This window comes from Rhinolophus sinicus, chromosome 3 (assembly GCF_057876585.1).
Source record: "Rhinolophus sinicus isolate RSI-liver-muscle chromosome 3, RSI-T2T, whole genome shotgun sequence".
Lineage (NCBI taxonomy): Eukaryota > Metazoa > Chordata > Mammalia > Chiroptera > Rhinolophidae > Rhinolophus > Rhinolophus sinicus.
The window spans coordinates 42,323,287-42,342,901 of record NC_142503.1 but is presented as its reverse complement, the minus strand read 5'-3'; the positions used below and the strand labels follow the sequence as shown (position 1 = coordinate 42,342,901).

At 34.5% G+C, this 19,615-nt stretch overlaps 1 protein-coding gene across 13 annotated transcripts in view; it reads right to left on the bottom strand.

The window, feature by feature from the left end:
• The window catches only part of ERBIN (erbb2 interacting protein), a 104,801-nt gene that overhangs the window by 16,619 nt on the left and 68,567 nt on the right, over positions 1-19,615 (bottom strand). For 11 of the 13 annotated variants that reach the window (XM_019744011.3, XM_019744042.3, XM_019744072.3 and 8 more), the window contains exons 14-19: positions 16,622-16,721; positions 9,929-10,050; positions 8,593-8,766; positions 7,164-7,349; positions 2,714-2,828; positions 752-935 (exon numbers count right to left, since the gene is read on the bottom strand). In XM_019744011.3, the coding sequence (XP_019599570.2) occupies positions 752-935; positions 2,714-2,828; positions 7,164-7,349; positions 8,593-8,766; positions 9,929-10,050; positions 16,622-16,721 (881 nt within the window). The remainder of the gene's footprint in view (positions 1-751; positions 936-2,713; positions 2,829-7,163; positions 7,350-8,592; positions 8,767-9,928; positions 10,051-16,621; positions 16,722-19,615) is intronic. The other 2 variants (XM_019744031.3, XM_019744091.3) reach the window with 1 other exon arrangement.

The window sequence follows — 19,615 nt, the reverse complement described above, 5'->3', positions numbered from 1 at the left end:
ATCATAATTACAACTACATAATGGTTAAACTCATTCTGAGATTCAAAATTCGTCTTCCTTTTCTAATAATATAAATCAATACATACAAAAATTTGACTTAAATATGTTGCCTGGAGCTTAAGAACAATTTAACTCTAAAAAAATAATTAACAATATCCATACAATAAGCTTTGAGTTTAGTAGTTACCCAACTCTTTCTATCAAACACTCTAGCTGACATACTAACATGAAAGTAAAACGGTAATAGCCTTACTTTGATAACCAAACTTCTTGAGAGCCCAAATAGTAAATTTGTTTTAAACTTAAAAGCTAAAATTCCAGCCTGTAGGAATTAAGTGTTGTTTCAGAGTTTGACCTACAAATTTAAGTGTAAGCCAAACAAACAGCACTAACTGAAAGTATCTGAATGAACCCTTTAATGTCATCCCCCCAAAATAATTTTGCATTTCCAATCCAAATACCCCTTTCAACCTGAATAACACCAATTAGACTATAAAACTATTCAACCTTTTAATAAAGAGAACTAGAATGTATTTTAAATCTTTTCTTTCCCACTTAAAAAACAAACCTAAAACGGAAATGTATAGAAGTTAAATAATTAGTAATAAAATGGGGAAGAAACCATATACTGCCAGAACCACTTCTATAATATTAACTTATGCAATCTTTATGTTTTAATCATATATATTTATTTGCCTTACTATCTCTATTTACTGCACAAATAAATCATTTTGTTAAGATGTTCACAAACCTGATTTTGGAATTAATACCAATATGAGTTTGTTTCACTGGAGAGCAGAGTGAGGTATCTTGACTACTATCAGTATTAAGAGAAACTGAATCAGACATCCGAGATGGAGAAGAACAGTTGCTGTTATTCTGATTGCTATTGTGTGTAACTTCATCTGATAAAGAATCTGTATCCTTTGTATCATCTGAAACAAAAAACTTAAGCCGTTGATAAAGTCACCAAGAATTTGTATGAAATAATTTCTAGTGATGACAAATGGTATTCATATTGTCCTGGTTCAAAATATAAGGCAAAGAATTACAATGGATGAGAAGATAACCATAGGCACTTCAGAAAATTCAGTCCTAATACACATAAAGATTAAAGAGTTTAAAAATAGCAATACTTTTAGTTTAAAAAATATATATAACCAATGTTAGGGTCACTCGGAATTTGATTTAGTTTTAACTATTGAAAAGATGATATTACACAATGTTTTCTAAGGTCATCAATTAGTTTTAGTGAATATGCTTTTCCACTCATTTACAATTTTAAGAAGTCATAATAATAAAAAATATGGAGTGCAGTTCACAACAGTGGTAAACTTATCTGGGGAAGAAATTATTTCATACATGTATGGAGTTTTCATCTATTCTGACAATAAAAATAAGCAATGCAGTTAATCAAAAAACAAACACCAAACTCAAGGAATTTTCACAAGGTCAGTTCTCTATTCATGTTTATAAATCACTTCAAAGAATTGTATATGAATAGTGAACTCTTAAAATGTGAGGTGGTTTTGTGTATAACAATTATATAAACAGAAATGCACAACATTCATATTCCATTATAGGCAGGTAGTATAAAAAGTAGTTAATTCTTAAAAATAGTGACAAAAAGGATAATAACATAATGTCTTTACAGCCCTAAAGGATGTTTTTAATTGCCTCAATTCTAGCCAAGTCATAAAATAGCATATATAGACACAGTCATAGATTACATGAATTAAGGAGATTTTTGCTGTTTCAAATATCTCTGTTTAAGTAGTCTGGATTGTGTTTACAGTTAAAAACAGTAGCACAATGGGCTCTGTTTAACTTCAACTTTAAAGTATTAGGGTCTTGGATTACAAATTTTTTAAATAATGTTTAAGCTCTATGGCACTTAAATTCTTTCCAAGATATGTTCCTCTTCCATGGGGCAACTGTGATAATTAGATAATAACGTGTAAAATATTTAGCAGATAACAAGTAGCAACTAGTAAGTACTCAACAAATAACACTACCATTACTACTACGAAACCCAAGCTATCTGAGGGCCACCTTGAAATAGTAAATTTCACTAGTGCCATTAAGGCAAAGGTTGGATAAATATTTAGTGGAGATAGGTATTGATTTGTTCAAGCATTGGTAGGGAGGAGTGAGGGAAGAATACAAGGAAGGGAAAGATATTCTTCAAGTTCCCTTTCATTTCTAAAAGTCTGAGATTCTATGCTACATGAAAGAATGGCTGGGAAGGGGGTGGTGTAAAAATAAGTTCTGGGATAAATAAAATAACAAGCATCTATCATACATCAGGTGCTGTGCTAGATCTGAATACAGTGAATAATCTAATACATATGATATTCACAAAATCCTTCATTAGCCTCATTTTATATCAAATTAGATATTTACATACGGATAAAACTACGTAGCTCAAGGATCACACAGCAAATAAGTGGTAGAAATGGAATCGTATTCTAGGCTTGTCTGTCTATAAAGTCCATGCTCTTATAAGTAGATGTGTATGAAGAAAGAGAAAAGGTCTATTAAGATTTTTCTTTAAAAACAAGAAAGGGAAGAAACAGACTTTTTAAAAAGACATGTTTTAAAAATTGTTGCTAAAAAGTGTTTTAATAACATGACATTTAATAAAATTATTTAAAAAAATTATAAATTTTATTCAGCCCATTTCTATTCTTAGTGTTTTCCTTTAACAGCTAACCTTTTTTGTTATTACTAAGTGCTACCACTTTTGGCTGGTTAATAGAGGTTTCAATTAATGGTGGTCGCATCTCTGCCATTTTCATCTCTTCATCAGAAGAAAGTTCTTCAGATTCCTAATTTAAAGAAAAAAAATATATATTTATGAAAATAGATTGTTTTCTTTAAATGAATAAATATCGTCATAAGAACTTCAAAGAGAAAAGAATATTTAGAACATATATGAGACCTTTTTATGGTAACTGTAGTGACTAAAAGTAGTATATGATTTATTTTAAAATTTTCAAAATATGGCAGTTATTAACAATATGCCAAAGCACCTATGGGTTAATTATATGTGGCAGGCCTTAATTCAAGTGTATTAATGATTACTTGTGTCTGGTTCTATGTCAAGTGCCAGAGAAATAAAAATAAAACACCATTCCTGCCATTGAAAAACTCAGTTTGCGCCAATGAAGTCTCTTCGTAATCCTCAAATTTACTGACCTCAAGGATCACTGGAGTCTAAGGAATTAGGACTGGGGTGTTTTTCTGCTAAAATAAATTAATGGCAATTTTTGCCCAATTTGAAGATAGAATTTTATATTATGCTCCATGAATTTTTCTCTAATATTTGGCAATTATCCCAAGTAATCTATCACTGAGCACTATTAGGTAGGAATAAAAAGACCTACTAATGGAAAAATTTTAGTATTGTACAAAAATCAGATCTTCTGCAGGTTAAAATGTTCTCAGTTAATACGATGAAAATAAATACAAGGTTTTTAAAAGGTATTCTGTTAAAAGTACTAAGACTTTTCGGTACTCCTAAGTGCCATAATAAGTGGTACTCGTAAGTACCATAAGTGCCAATAAGATATGGACTGGGGTCGGCAAACTTTCAGTGAAAAGGCCAAAGAGTAAGTATTTTACACTTTGAGAGCCAGTCTGTTTCAACTACTCAACTATGTTGTTGTGCACAAAAGTAGTCACAGACAAAATGTGTGCCAGTGAAATGGAATTTCATGTAATTTTTCAAGTAATGAAATATTTTTCTTTTGATTTTTATTCAACCATTTAAATAATGTGAAAGCTGTTCTTAGCCTGCAAGCCATACAAAAACAGGCAGTGGGCCAGATGTACGCCATAGGCAGTAGTTCGCCAACCGTGTTCAAGATTGTACTATAATGGAAGAGTGTGACTGGTAATCAGTAGAATAGGAAAAGAATGTAAATTCGGTTTAATCTTGAAGGGTGAGTTACGAGGGAAATGACATTTTGAGTAGAGGAGAGGAAAGCATGGAAATAAAAAAAAGGTAGGGAAGTCAGCTCCACACAGTTGGAACTCAGGATAAAGACAGAAAAGGTGAACTGGATTGGATGTGAAATATTATGCTGCATGAGCTCAAGAATGGGTGGACATGATCGGAAGTTGCCAAGCCAGGAACTCAAAGACCAGACTATATTTTAAAATGAAGAATGTACAGGAAGAGCAGAGACGGGTGGAAAGGAATCTAGCTATCACAACAGGCCTAAAGAAAACAGATGCATTTGTCCTTAGGCAATGGCAGTGTCAGCTGGTAAAGAGAAAAGGAATTTCACAGAAATTTTGGAATTAACAGGACTTGATGACAATGAATGTGAAAAGGAGGGGCAAATGGTCTATCCTAATCTTTGATATCTGCAGCATTTAAATTGCTGACCAGACTTTCACCTTCATGAAATTATATTATACCTGGACTTCTGGGAACTGCAGTCTCCTAAACATCCAAATATTTAGTCTCCTTTACTCACATGACTTAATTTTTCTGCAGTTAGCTCTTTTTTCCCCCCTTTTTCACTCTTTCCCCCAGATACGCATTTTCTTTAATGATTATGTTTAATGTAAACAGTTTTCCAATTGATAATCTAGCTTTGATTTCTCGGCTGAGCTTCAGAGCCACATGTCCAACTACCTACTAAATATGTCTACCTGAGGGTCTTGTCATTTTTTCGAATTCCACATATCCAAAAACAAACTTGTCCTTCCAAAGCTGTTTGTTCTCTTGTCACCCCTATTCAGGCATGGTTATATGACTGTTCCCTCTTCTTCATTCCTTATAGGCAGGGGTATTCACACATTACATCTATAATATTCTCACAACTAACTTCCAGTCCGCATTTTCTACTATCATTATTCAAAAGCCCTCAAACTTGGAGAATTCAGTACCTGCTGCCGGATAACTCTAATACATAGCTCTATCATTAGTAATGCTCTGCTAAAAAGCGTTTAGTGGTTCCCCAAAGACTACAGAACATTAAGTCTAAACTTCTTAGCATGCCTTTCACGGGCTTCATTATCAGGATCCAATCTACTCTACTAATTTTATTTCATACTATCACCCCTGACATATTCAGTCATATGAAACACAGTCTTTTCTACATTTTCCAAACACCTTTCCTTTGCTTTCATTAGTCCTTCCACATTTCATTCAGTTTTAGTCTGTTACTTGAATGGTTTCAAAATACAGGTTAAATGCCTTCTTCATCTTAAAGCATCCTTGGATCTTCGTAGTCAGAAAATATCTTTTTTCTAAATTTCTGTGGCCCTAAATATTTTTATTAGTACTTTTGTTACACACTTAGCAAGTCTAACCTTATATTCTACATATACATCTATCCATCTGCCACCAAGGCTCCAAACACAGTCCTTACACACAGAAAATTAAACTAAATGAGCAATAAGTTCACAGACAAATCTAGTAACTTTTTCATAGTCTGTCATGCTAAGTTCAATGTATACAGAGGGTGCCAAAAAATGTATACATTTTAAGAAAAGAAAAAACTGTATTAAAATTTTAATACTCAATATATACCGATAACAAAAGATGAATACAAGTCACGTTTGACATCTGCAATTACAAGAGGTGCTCAAAGTGGTTACCATCAGCGTAATTTTAAGTTTTTTCCCTTTCTTAAAATGTGTTTACATTTTTTTTGACACCCTCTGTATAATAGTGTGAATGTGACCCATTCAGTACATTCAAAAGCCATGAGCTTCTTCCTATAGTAAATACAAGCCTACAGGATAACCATGAAGACAGATTATGTGCTTTGCACACATTTAAATTTTCAGGAATAAAGATGCTATTAAAAACCCACAATATCCATCTTTCTATACACCAGTGATCTCCAACAGAAGTTTCTATAATGATAGAAACGATCTGGTTCAACATAGTAATCATTAACTCCCCAGATGTGGCTACTGAGCACGTGAAACATTGCAAATGTAACTGAGAAGTTCAATTTTTAATTTTATTTACTTAATTTAACTTAAATGGCCACTAGTAGCTAGTAGATACCATAGTGGACACTGTAGCTACAAATCAAAAACATTTCAGAATTTCACTTTTGAAAGTTACAGCTTTACCATTTTCCATGATCTCCAGCAGTATATAAGGGGAATGGAAAATGATGCAACCACTTTTGGAAAACTGGCAGTTTCTCAAACGATTAAACATACAGTTACTATATGAACCAGCAATTCTCCTAGGTATATACCCAAGAGAAAAGAAAAAACACACCCACACAAAAACTTGTACACAAATATTTATAGCAGCCGGATTCATTACACTCCTAATGTAGAAATAACCCAAATGTCCATTATTTGCCATTACAATGGAATACCGTTTTAGACATAAAAAATGTCTTAAGTATTGATACATGCTACAATATGGATAATCTTGAAGACAATATGCTAAGTGGAAGAAAACAGTCACAAAAGACCACGTATTGTACAATTACATTTATATGAAATGCCGGAATAGTCATATCTATAGAGGAAGATAAAGTAGATTACTAGCTGCCTAGAGCTCAGGGGGATGGAGAGGTTGTGGAGTGATGGCTAAGAAGCATGGACTTTCTTTTGGGGGTAATGAAATGTTCTAAACGTGACTGTGGTGAAAATTGCACAACTTTTAGAATACTAAAGGCGACTGAATTATACCCATTATTTAAATGAGTGAATTGTATATCATGTGAGTTATACACCTCAATAAATTTATTTTTTTTAAAAGTTATAGCTTTCATTGATCCACTGGAAGAAACTCTGAAAGTCTCAGATATTCAAGGAAAAAAAACTTCACAATCAATAATTAATGCTTAAATAAGCCACGTAATTGAAGTATACTTATGACAACCTTTTTTCAAGTTATAGAAATAAAGCAATTACTATCACGTATTTTACAGAACTCGAATAGAACCACGACAATCTAATTTACATAGTAACTTTGGAGTACAATGGATAAAATAGTTTAAGTTTAAAGTGATAAATGAGTCATATTAAAGCAAATATTACGAAATTTCTCTATGGCAAATGCATTAGCATATTTTCTACTGTCAATATCAGGTGTTTCCTATCTTCGGTTAAGAACAATGAAATACTAAATTCTTATCGGATGTTACGATCATTCCAGAATAACCATAAAGCCATACCTCAAAAACATCATCATGATTAACAACATGCTTCAAGTTCTCAGAGGCTTTCATATTTGCAGCCACTGGTAGATTCCCAGGACTGATCTCAGTTTCAGGTTCATTGGTCTTCTGTACAGAGTTTCCTATCATATACTTTTCTCTTTCATCAGCTTTGCTTCTTACTGGAGTAGTACTTTCTGAAGTCTAAGTAAAAGAGAAGATAAAAAATTCACGTTCTTTATGCTTCACATCTGTTCTTTTACTAAAGTTCAGGTGAAAATTTAAAAGTAATTTCACATCTTCCTATGCTGGATAAATCAAGGAAATTTTAAACATGGAAATCTGTAGCACTAAGATAAAATGCTCATTTTGGGAACAGGTGGTCCTCAAAGGTCCATAAAACACATTAAACTTTACAATTTAGCTGAGGCTACATTTCATTTCAGAAGATGCAAAGCTGAAATTCATGAGTGAGTCACGTAGTTCACCAAGCTCAAAATCAGGATGGTTAAGATTGTTTTCTGCTCATTGTAGAATGTATACCTCTAGTGACATGAAAAAATCTTGTTTCTGTGATACAATGTGGGGGGAAAAGTCCATCAAAAGAACACACAATTTAGGGATTTGTGTAGGTTTCTGAAAGCTCCCAAGTAAATGCCAATGGTTTGTGACAGCAATTAAATTAGAATTGGGTAGAGTGAATCAATATTACCAGGGGAAAAAACTATTTCCATAACAATGAAATTTCTGACATTATCTTACTTTGTTTAGGCAATGATTTTTTAAAAAAATTAGCTTCAGGTGTACAAAACAATGTAATAGATATTTATCATTTATATCCCTCACACAGTGATAATCCCCATGCCCCCAATCTACTACCCCTCTGACATCGCACACAGCCATTACATTTCCACTGTCTCTATTCCTAATGCTGTACTCCGCTTCTTGTAACTATATATACATATATATGTAATTGTAGTTGACATTCATTATTGTTCAGCTTCAGCTTCAGGTGTACAGTGCAGTGATCAGGCATCTACATCATCCCTGAGGTGGTCTCCCTAAGGGGACAAGTGTCCAATGGATACCCTACAAAATCTTTACAACATTATTGATTACATTCCCTAAACTGACTTTTGTATCCCCGTGGCAATCTTGCAATGACTGTTTTTTTTTTTTTTTTTTCTTGCAATGACTTTTTAAAGGCTATGCTGACACTCTCCTCGGACTATCTGGACAGTCGGCACCCACAACCAAGTGGTAATAACGGCAATCAGGGAGTTCACTGATTATTACAACTTTTAGTTCAGGTAGCTGAGAACACCACCCTAAATTTGAGAGTCCATTTTATTATATACAAAAAGGATCAATACATCAATGCTCAATTATAAATTTTAAAGAACTTGAAATAGGTTTCGGTCAATTCTTTTGAATTGAGTTTTCTAACCTTCACACCCACATCATTATTTACAACTTGCTGATCTTCGTGTGGTTTTAAATCTTTTCCAGAGTCTTCATTAGTCTCTTCATCTTTTAATCTATGTACAATAGTTTGAACAGTTTTGACCATATTCTTAAGCTCATCTGGGTATGGTGTTGGATATCTCTTTAAATTTCCCTCCTAGAAAAAGAAAATAAGCAAAATTTAAAATATGAGTAAGTACCTATAATGTCAACCTCAAAATTTAATCTATAATTCATCTTAATTACATTGGCTATCTGGCTCATAAGGGTAACTGAAAACAGATGATAGGCCTTTGAAAGCATTTTAGGCTCAATAAAAGTATGGTTTCATGAATAGTCAAAGACGTCCCAGTTATAGCTTTCACTGTTCTAAAAACTTTTTTAGCAGATATAAAAATATTTATTTTATTTGGAGACACCGTGTTTCCCCAAAAATAAGACCCAGCCAGACAATCAGCTCCAATTTGTCTTTTAGAGCAAAAATTAATCAAAAACCTGGTCTATTTTACTATAAGACTGGGTCTTACATAATATAAGACCTGGTATAATATAGAATAGAATAGGATGGATAGGATAGAATAGAACCGAACAGAACCGAACCGAACCGAACAGAACAGAACAGAACAGAACACTGAGTCTTATATTAATTTTTGCTCCAAAAGACGTTTTGGTGCTGATTGTCCAGCTAGGTCTTATTTTCGGGCAAACACTGTGTACGGTGTGGATATTGCCAACATCGTCACTGTTTTGAAACAGATTATGCTTTCTAGCTAGGTATTTATCCAGACACATATAAATCACACATTTATATACTATGTCTTATGTGCTGGGAACCAAACACATAAGGTCAACTTAACTACGGTATCATTTTCTGGGATTTAGCTATTTGTATAAAGGGAAAGAATTATATGCGAAAGTAACTTGGAAATGTGTATTTGCTACTTGTATCACTGTGACACACATTCTCAATCCCATAAAGAAACAAAAGGTTCATAACAGAGTTCTTTATCCCTAGAAGATTATAAATAAATCATTACAGAAAGAAAAGGTGGAAAACAATAATCGGTTTCTTTTATATTTATATACACTACAAAAACTGGTTTTAAATCACAGTTTTATACTGTTCTCAAATTCTTTCACATGATATATGTGATACATAATTAATAAAACTTCAAGTGCCTTGAAAGCAAGGAATAGAACCAATATATTTCTTTGTAACCCCCAAAACAGCACAGTATGGGCATACATGTAAGTATAAATAAATACAATAAATATCAGCAGACCTGTTTCAAATTTGAAGGAAGAAAGAACAGACTCACCCTGGGAGGTGCCTCCCTTTCATCTTTGTCTTCATCACATTCAAATGCCACTTGAGCCCGCTGTTTCCTCTGTTCTTCCCATAATGAAGGATTAAAACTTTCATTATCTGATATGAACATAACTAGGAAAAAAACAAACAAAAATCCATTATATTTTACTTTAATTATGAAAAATTATTACTTGCTCATTATGTTCTTTATGAGACACATAAGTCAAGACTGGTCAATGCCAGCAGCTACAAAGCTACACTAACAACTAGGCTGTAATTCTAACATTTCTTTACAGTATCAATCACATATCTTTTCTTCCCTAAAGCTTATTTTTCTTGTTTTGTTCCTAGAGAGTTCCTGAAGAGAATCTAACAATTAAAACACTATAGATATTACACTTAAAACCTATATAATTTTACTAACCATTGTCACCCCAATAGATTTTAACTAAAACAAAAAACACTATAGATATGTGATTTTGCATGATTCCTTATAAAAAATAACATGGTAATATATAAATTACTTCATCCAAGTTCTCCCATTCAAAAATAATCTTCCTAATTCCAATAGTGCTCATTATGTATTGGGGCTAGGTGAGGAGGGGGAGGAGTTGTGTGGGGAGGGGGAGGAGTTGTGTGGGGAGGGGGAGGAGTTAAAGCAAAAACAGCGAGATATTTTGGTATAAAAAGACAGTGATATATATTACATGACCGTATGTAATTACATCTTTGCATTAAACATTATATATATCTTTACTAAGTAAAGAAAGTGCTTACAAAATATTCCTATATGAAAGTATAAGGAAAATTAAAAATTTAACATAAACTCAATACTTACATATCCTGATCTAAGGACTGTTATAGTTTCTTGCTTATTAGGCTGACCAAAAAGCAGCATAAGCACCGAAGGCTTGAGATAAATTCCAAATCAAATATAAATATCGTACTTTATCTGTTCCTTAAATTGAGGGTCTATTTTTAAGGTAGAGAAATCTTGTGCTGTTTTTTTAAAAAACATGAAAAAAACCCAAAAACCTCAAGGCTCTTCTAAATACAACAAAAGCTATCATCATTAACATTTTCCAGGCTCACCTAAGTGAAGCAAGGCAGGGTTGGGACTGTTACCACGTCCCTAGCCTTACCTTTCCTGACCTATAGCTTAGTAATAGATGGTCCCCCTGTGGCTTAAACTCGGATTGTCGGCCTGTCCCAGTCCCCTGCTTTAGAAAATTACCCTGAAACTCATGATTAATACCCTCAGGCTTATTGATCACAATCTTTATGGGCTAGCATTCTTTCCAGGCTACTCCCATCATTGTTCCTGGGTTGCTGACACCAGTGGAGAACCACAACGCCAGAGGGAAGGCTCCATGTAGACCACTCACACAGCCTTTAGAGGACCGCCCAGATTTTCCCTTTAATACCCTAAGCTGGCCTGAGAACGTTAAGGCAGTTTTTGAAGGTGTTACCCTGCTGCCTTCTCAGGTCACTGGTGCTCTAACAATGTAAAGCTTATTCTATAACCCTTCTCCTGTGTCGGTATATTGGCTAAGCCATGCAGGCAGCATGAGTCCCGGACTTAGTTGCCCTCGGTTTCAAAAGGACATGGTGACCATAAGAACAAAGTAAGGTATGATTCTTGAACGAGAAGCATTTATAACATAAAACAGTATAAACAGTATTATTCTGAACAAATGCAAAGAATAAGAGAGTTGCAAACTGTGCCCACACCCAGACCTATTCTCTGCTTTCACTTAATGGTGTGAATACCAGGAAATGGGTGCCATCGTGGGCCATTTTGGAAGCTGCCTTCCACAGTGAGGGGGGGGTCACAAAAACAAACAAAAAAATCCCAATAAACTCCCCCCAAAAAACCACTAAGAACTAAGCCTCAAAAAAATTAATCCATTTGACCATTACATTATCATCCTATAGAAGTCTGTGTAATGCAAAATACAACCACAACTTGTTTTCTGCCATTAAATGAGTATACCTACTCAAAACGTAAGGGATTAAAAGCACCTAAAATTAGCTAATAGAAAAAACTGAAATTCCTGGGATACCCAAATATAGTCAATTTGAACATTTATGCAAAAGTAGAATAATTACCATTTATTTTTAGTCCTTATTTTGGGCTTGTTACCCTTTATTTATTAATCTCATACTCAAACTAAGAATGCCATGAAACCAAATACTAACAATGGGAATGGAGTTTTGGGATTCAGCTTTTTCTTTGTGTTCATTACAAAGTTCAAGAATTTTATCTTTAATTGCTTTGTGTACTTCTTTAATAGTTAATGAAGTGGACAATTTGTTTTTGTTTGTTTGTGGAATGTAGTCAAACTGCTAGGAATCCCTACTGACATACTTTTATGGTATACTTGGAAAGGCAAGCAGAGCCAAGCAGTTTCCAACAATGTCTATTTCCAGGATTTAGAACAGGGGTGTTCAAACTTTTTTCAACATTTTTCAACAAGGGCCATATGCGGTAAAATACACAAACAGGCGGGCCACTCACTCGAGGTGAAGTACGGATTGCCTCACCTGGTTTATTTAAGTAAACTAAGTATATTTTTGGAATTTGATGCGGGCCAATTAACAATGGATCATGGGCCGCAGTTGGCCTGTGGGCAGCAGTTTGGACACCCCTGATTTAGAAGATTCCCCTCCCATACCAGGCAGTTAATTTCAATCACCAGCCTAACCCAGAGATCTAAGTTTTCGATTATGTCAAAGCAATTTTACAACAGAATTATTTCAGAAGCCCAAGGTAAATAAATAACTCTTACCATGTCTCTCATTCTTGTCAATCCTTGTTCTATCCTTTAGTGTCAATCTCACATCTTTTGAGATTCAGGTTATCAGGTAATATTACTTATTCTACATTTTAGGTGCCACTAGACCTGATAACCCTGACTCAATTCATTGAGGATTATAGTATTTAGTCTTTCTCTTCACTTAAAACCTGCCAATATTCTGAACTATAACAATGTACGATGACACCACTTCAACACTACAATTTCATAGTTCCTTGAAGCATTCAATTGCAATGTCCATCTACACTTCACCCATGTCATTTACAACCATGGTAATACTTAAGACCTTGGCTTCTGTAAAACTTTTCCATCCCTTGACCACTAACTACACTTGTTGTTCCAAATCATTAACTTCCTTATTATTGCGGGTAAAGTTTGAGTTCCTTGAGGTTAAGAAATGAGGTTGTTTCTTTTTCTTCCTGTAAAAACCACTCTAGGTTTTACTTCTCTGTTTGGCTTGGATTTCACGATCTATATATTATTTTAGCAACTCTCACCTTTCTTGCCCCGTTTCCTTAAGTCATACCTATCCAAAAAAACCCAGGATGTGGTACTCTAATCACCCACCTTCTTTGCTCTGCACCGCTGAATTCTACCATAGAAAAATGACATAACCTTGGTGCTTAGAATCACTATAAATTTATGGTATTCCCTCTTCTTTGCTCCCTCTTCAATGCTACCCAGAAATTCTTGTTTATTCCTAGTCAGTCTTTTCTTCCACCCCAAATCACTACCACGTCCCTCACATACCATTCCCCCGACCTCTAGAGGAAATTTTCTCTTTTCACTGAGAAAAGAAATGAAATAAAAACCCTTGGAATGATAATCCCCCTCAACATCCTATTCTCCCCAGCTACAAATTTATTGTTATCTGGATACATACTTCCCCTTCTTCCTGTTTAAGACTGATTTCTCTAATTAAGCCCAAGATATCATGTCTTCTCTTTCAAATTTATATATCATTATTCTCCTTTAGATTATGAGTTTCTTGAAAGCAAGGACTTTTATCTTTAAATACTTAATCTAACACACTGCCTGGCCCATAAGTGGCAATAAAACAGAATGAGTTAAAGGCGAAGAAAGCGTCTATTTCTCTCAAAGTATTTATAAAACTCCAACACCAGAACACTGTATTTTCTGACTTACCTATTACTTAGAGGCATGTGATAAAAGAAAAAGCTTTTCTTATAGTTGAAAAGAAATTCACTCGCTTGATCATACCAATGTAGTTTCTGATTTGGTACTGTGAGTGCAGTGTATTACAGCGTCATCCTTATAATACCCACAGCGAAATACTTTAATACATGAACTCTAAGAGGACTCTGAATATTATAACCTATCTCAGACATTCCCATTAAAGATTCATCTACTCCAAAACATCTCCAAAATCAAAAATTTGAAGTGGCAATATTTTACTTTACTACTTCTATTCTTTGTATCAGAAATAAATTTCTTACCTGAACTGTATCTTTTAAGAAAAAACAGTAAGAAAAGAGATGAGTAAGGTAAATTTGAATCATGAAAGTGGAAAATAGTAAAAAGAGAGATCAAGGCATAAGTATACCCATGATTAGAGCAGTTTAGAGAAGGCGTCAGCAAACTTTTTCTGTAAATAGCCAGATAATATATATACTAAGCTTTGTAGCCAAGAGAAAATATCGAGGATATTATATAGGTATTTGAATGAGAGAAATCAAATTTCCACAAAATTTTTGACAAATTTAAAATAGACTAATAATTGAGTACAATTTTTATAATACAGTTTTAATAAGAAGACTGAAATTCTTATTGGAATTACATTTTGCTTAATTGGGGTCAACATCAGTATGCACTGTCATCAAACTGATGCAAATATTCACCTATAAAAAGTATTATTTCATGGGCTACACAAAAACAGACAACAGGCCACATTAGGCCCAACAGGCAATAATCTGCCAACCACTTTTACTGGAAAAGTACTGTGACTAACAATATTTACCTGATTGTTCCCTGGAAGGGGAACAATGTCACAACTGTGTAGGCTAAACATTAATAACATTAATATAATAAAATCATCAAAGATTAAGAATGTTCTTTGAGGACTTTGGTTCAATCACAGGGGAAAAACAATTTTGAGAATCTTTCTTTGGAATAGTATCTGTATTGCTTTCTTTCTAATTTTTCAGTTTTCATTATTTTTCTGAAACAAGAAAAGCAAAATAAAGAATAAGAATGAATATTCCAAGTTTGCTTTTTCTATACTTTAAGATGGGACACTAAACTATTAAATCTGGCCCACTCTCTGTTTTTATATAGTCTATGATCTAAAAATGGTTTCAAATTGTTAAATGGTTGAGAAAAAAAGCCAAAAAATAATTATTTTATGACATACAAAATTACACGAAATCTCAATTTATCCATCAATAAAATTTTATAGGAACCCATCTATGCTCATTCATTTACATACTATCTATAACTGCTTTCACATTAACATGGCAGCATGGAGTAGCTGCAACAGAAACCTGATGTTCTATGAGGCCTAAAATATTTATTAAATGGTCCTTTATTAAAATTGTTTGCCAACACATGTAATAGGACATTAAAGTCTCTTCTCTACACTAAGAATCCATTCCCTCTCTTTCTATAAAGATTGGGTGTGGATTTAAATACATGAAAGAAAAATCTTGCTTATAAACCCATTCTTTAAGCCTTAATTACAGAAACTCCAATGAATGAAGCTATTTACCTCTGACATCTCACAAGTCTTACCTGCTAATTGAATTCAAAAGCGGAACGGTTTTGCTTCACCCAATTAAATCTCATCAAATATACCCAGGAAATAGTAACTTATCAAAGCCTCTCTCTTAGTCCTTGCAAAGACCAAGAAATAATTAGCACAGAGAAATAATGAGTTTTCTAATTATTTGTCACTAGTTACGGAACCGAAGGAAAATTATTTTAGTTTTAGTCTATTAAAGTATTTCAAAGCTGTCTGCTAATAAACCTGCCAAAAAAATGCAAGAACAACAACAGCCAATTTGATTTTGTCACAGTGCTAAGCCCTTTATATCCAGTGTTTCTCATTTTTATAAAAACCCTGCAAAATAAATACTATTAGCATTATTTCAAGACAAGGAGACTGAAGCTCAACAGTTTAATTTGCCTATGGTATATTTTATAAATTAAAACTAATGAATAATTTAGATTTCCCCACCCCCCTAATGTTTATATGTATTAAGAGTTAATTTAGAAATAACTTGGGGCCATGAAGATTTTCACTAGTTTCAGAAAAATACACACATAAAAATTGTATTTTTAAGTGCCACATATACATCACACACACACCACACTACAATATATATTAGAAACAATGTATTCTTTAGTCTAAAAGGCTTTCATATCATAATTGTGGAAAAATATTTGTGGCCAATAAAGGGTATATTCCCCTTTCTTGGTAAAATGTAATTAAGAACTTAGAACTTACATTTACAGTCAGAATTCTATAGGTTAACTTTATCAAGTGTGTACATCCAATGGTAGTATTGAGTCTACAACCAACAACAGAAGTGAACAAAATATTTCCTGGTTTAACAGTCCTAATCACATAACACTTAACATGTATTCCTAACATTTAGCTAAATGTGATTTAGAAGAGAGAGATCTGTAATCGATGTTCACTGTTTAATTTCAAGGAATCATTGTAATGAAGTATATTACATATATATACCTCTAAATTCCACTATCTATAACCCTGAGATGTTGCCTTCTTCTTCCATTTTCAGAGAACTTTACCGACCTATTCTCTAAATTCCCTTCAAACTAATAAAAGTCTTTGAGACTTAAAATTGACTTCACACCTTTGCTGTGATTAGTATTTTTTAAAAGAAAAGAGATTCTTAAATTCCTACCATCTTCAGTTCTTGGCTGCTGAGGGAACATGTAGTTAGTAAGCACCATTTTCTGGGTCTCTGCATCAGTCTCTTTTTGTAGAGGTATCAGGGGTTTGGACTAGGGAAAAGAAATAAATGTTTAATTTTTTTCCCCTTCTTCCGCCTGCCCACTCCCCACTCGGGTTCAAGCCGTTGTTTCTCAGTCTAGTTGTGTAGGACACAGCTCCCTGGCCCATGCTGTTATGAGCCTTGCGTCAACGCCGGCTGCTGGCTACTTACGCTGATAGCTCATAGCAGCCCACGGCAGCTCATGGCAGCCCAGCTCCAGGAAGAGCTGTTGTTCACAATCTTAGCTGTAGAGGGTGCAGTTCACTGGCCCATGTGGGAATTGAACCAGCAACCTCGGCGTTAGGAGCATGGCGCTCCAAACACCTGCGCCACCAGGCCAGCCCAAATGTTTAATTTTCAATAATCCTAAAGCAAATACATATCCAGCAATTCTTCTGAGTAAGTACTCACCATTTTTTTCTCCAAAGTATCAATATGCAGGATACAAACACAAATTTAAAAATACATAATAAAACTTGAAGCATTAATTTAAAGCCTCATAAAAATCTAAAGAATAAAATTGTTTTTATTATAAAGCAAATTCGTATTTGTACTGCAATTATCACTGATTATCAAGTTGTTGTTTTTTACAATTTTTTTTATTGGGGAATATTGGGGAACAATGTGTTTCTCCAGGGCCCATTGGCTCCAAGTCGTTGTCTTTCAATCTAGTTGTGGAGGGCACAGTTCATCTGCAAGTCCAGTTGCCATTTTCAATCTTTATTTGGAGGGGGCGCAGCCCACCATCCCATGCGGGAATTGAACTGGCAACCTTGTTGAGAGCTCATGCGCTCTTACCAACTGAGCCATCTGGCCGCCCCTCCGGAAGCTCAGCGGCAGCTAGCTGGCCCATGTGGGAGTCAAACCAGCAACCCTGTTGTTCAGAGCTCGTGCTCTAACCAACTGAGCCATTCAGCCACCCCTGATTATCAAGTTTTAAAAGATCTCATATACTAAATATATCCAAAGTCCACTAATTACTTATTACAGTGATTTAATCAAGCTGTACATAAAAATAAGCCTTTTTATTTAATGATATTTTCCCCTCATGTATCTCTTATTGTGCCACAAAACTTTTGAATAAAGAAATTTTCAAAACAAACAAAAGGAATAAATCTATGATGATATCGGAAAATAAGGAAATTATGCCTTCAAGAGCAATTGTGAAAAATCCTTGGAGGTTAGAAATTAAAAGAGAGAAACCAAGAGCAGAGAAACCACAACCTAAAACAAAGCTGCAGGGGTGGGGAAGCTCACGGCCACTAGCACTGTTCTATACACGCCCAAGTGGATACCCCAGAGGTACTTCAAATCCAACATGCCTAACTGGAACTTAACGTCTTCCCCATAAACATATTTCTTTCTCTCTGGTTCCCTATCATGGTTATGGTATCAAAGTTCACCTAGTACACAAGCAAAATCTCTGAGGCTCATCTTTTCTTTTATTCCCTTACTTCTCTCACATACATATACTCTTCAAATACTATTGTACTGGTGTGACTTTTTAAAGTTATGCCTTAAATATATCAGTTCTTCTCTGGTTGTGTTATCATTACTTCAAGCCAACTTTTTCTGCTGCCTTAAGTACGGCAATGCCCTCCAGGTGGTCTCCTCTATCTTCATCCTTGGCACCACCACCTGCTAAATCCATCTTCCATAATGCAGTCCAAACAGACTTTCCAAAATATCAATCTGATCACAGCATTTGCCTGGTTACACTGGATTCCCCATCTCCTACGGGAGGGTTTACATGTATCACAAGGATCACTTTTTCCTCTTAAATTGATGATATATATGAGTAACTGATCATGACTTTAACGACCAAATGCCAAATTTGCCTGGAATAATCCCATTTTACACATGCTGTTCTGACATAATTATCATAGATCCCCCTTTCACTATCAAAAGTACCCTAGCCTAGTATGGACAATAAATTACATAGTCACCCGATTCATAGCAATTTTCCACTGAGCCTGAATATGGCTTCAGAATTCTTAAACAATCTTTCAGAAGCCACATAATTTATCAGAGATGACATGCAAGATAAAAAAAAAAATCTATTTACCATCCTTGAAATACAATGCAAACTGTTTTGATGGCATACACTATCCACTATGACCTGGTCCCTGTCTACCTCTTTGGCCTCATTTCCTCCTCTTCCATCTAACAAGTTATGCCCTAGTCACAATGAACCACTTAGAGTTACCAAATATACTAGACTGCTTCAACAGTAAGGGCTTAGGCTCAAGATACTCCTTTTAACCAGAACACTCTTCCCTTTTCTTTGTTTAAATCCTATTACTCTTTTGAGAAGTAATTAGGCATCGCAGGCATCTACTCTTCTGGGAAACCTACACTTACATCCCCAAGTTATACTCCTCTTCTTTGATCCCGAAGCCTAGTCCTACCAAGTATTTTACCACATTGTATTAAAATGGCCCTTTTAAAAGTGTTATTTGGCCCACCTTATTTTGCCTGGCACAATAAATGGTTCTTGAATGAGAATGACAAAATGAATGAGGCAATGAATAATCAGTCGTTCTGTTCAAGCCTTCAGAGAGACTCATGAAAAATTACGTTATTGCATGTATTGCCTATAGGTGTACTTTCTACATGGTCAATAAAATATTCAGGAGCGATTCATTGTTATAATTCATAATTAAACCACTTTAACATACCTTCTCTCATACACTTTGTTCTTTTCCAAAGCAAAATGACTGCTTCTTAAGGGAGGTTTTATAGCTATGTCGGCTGTTTTACTATTTCTACTCTACTATTTTGTCAGACTGAGGAAAATACAAAGCCCTCAATACCACAATTTTGATTTAAAGTAATTAACAAATGGGGAGGAAGACGAGGAGAATGAGGGAGCATGGTAAATATGGAGCAACTGTATTAGGTATT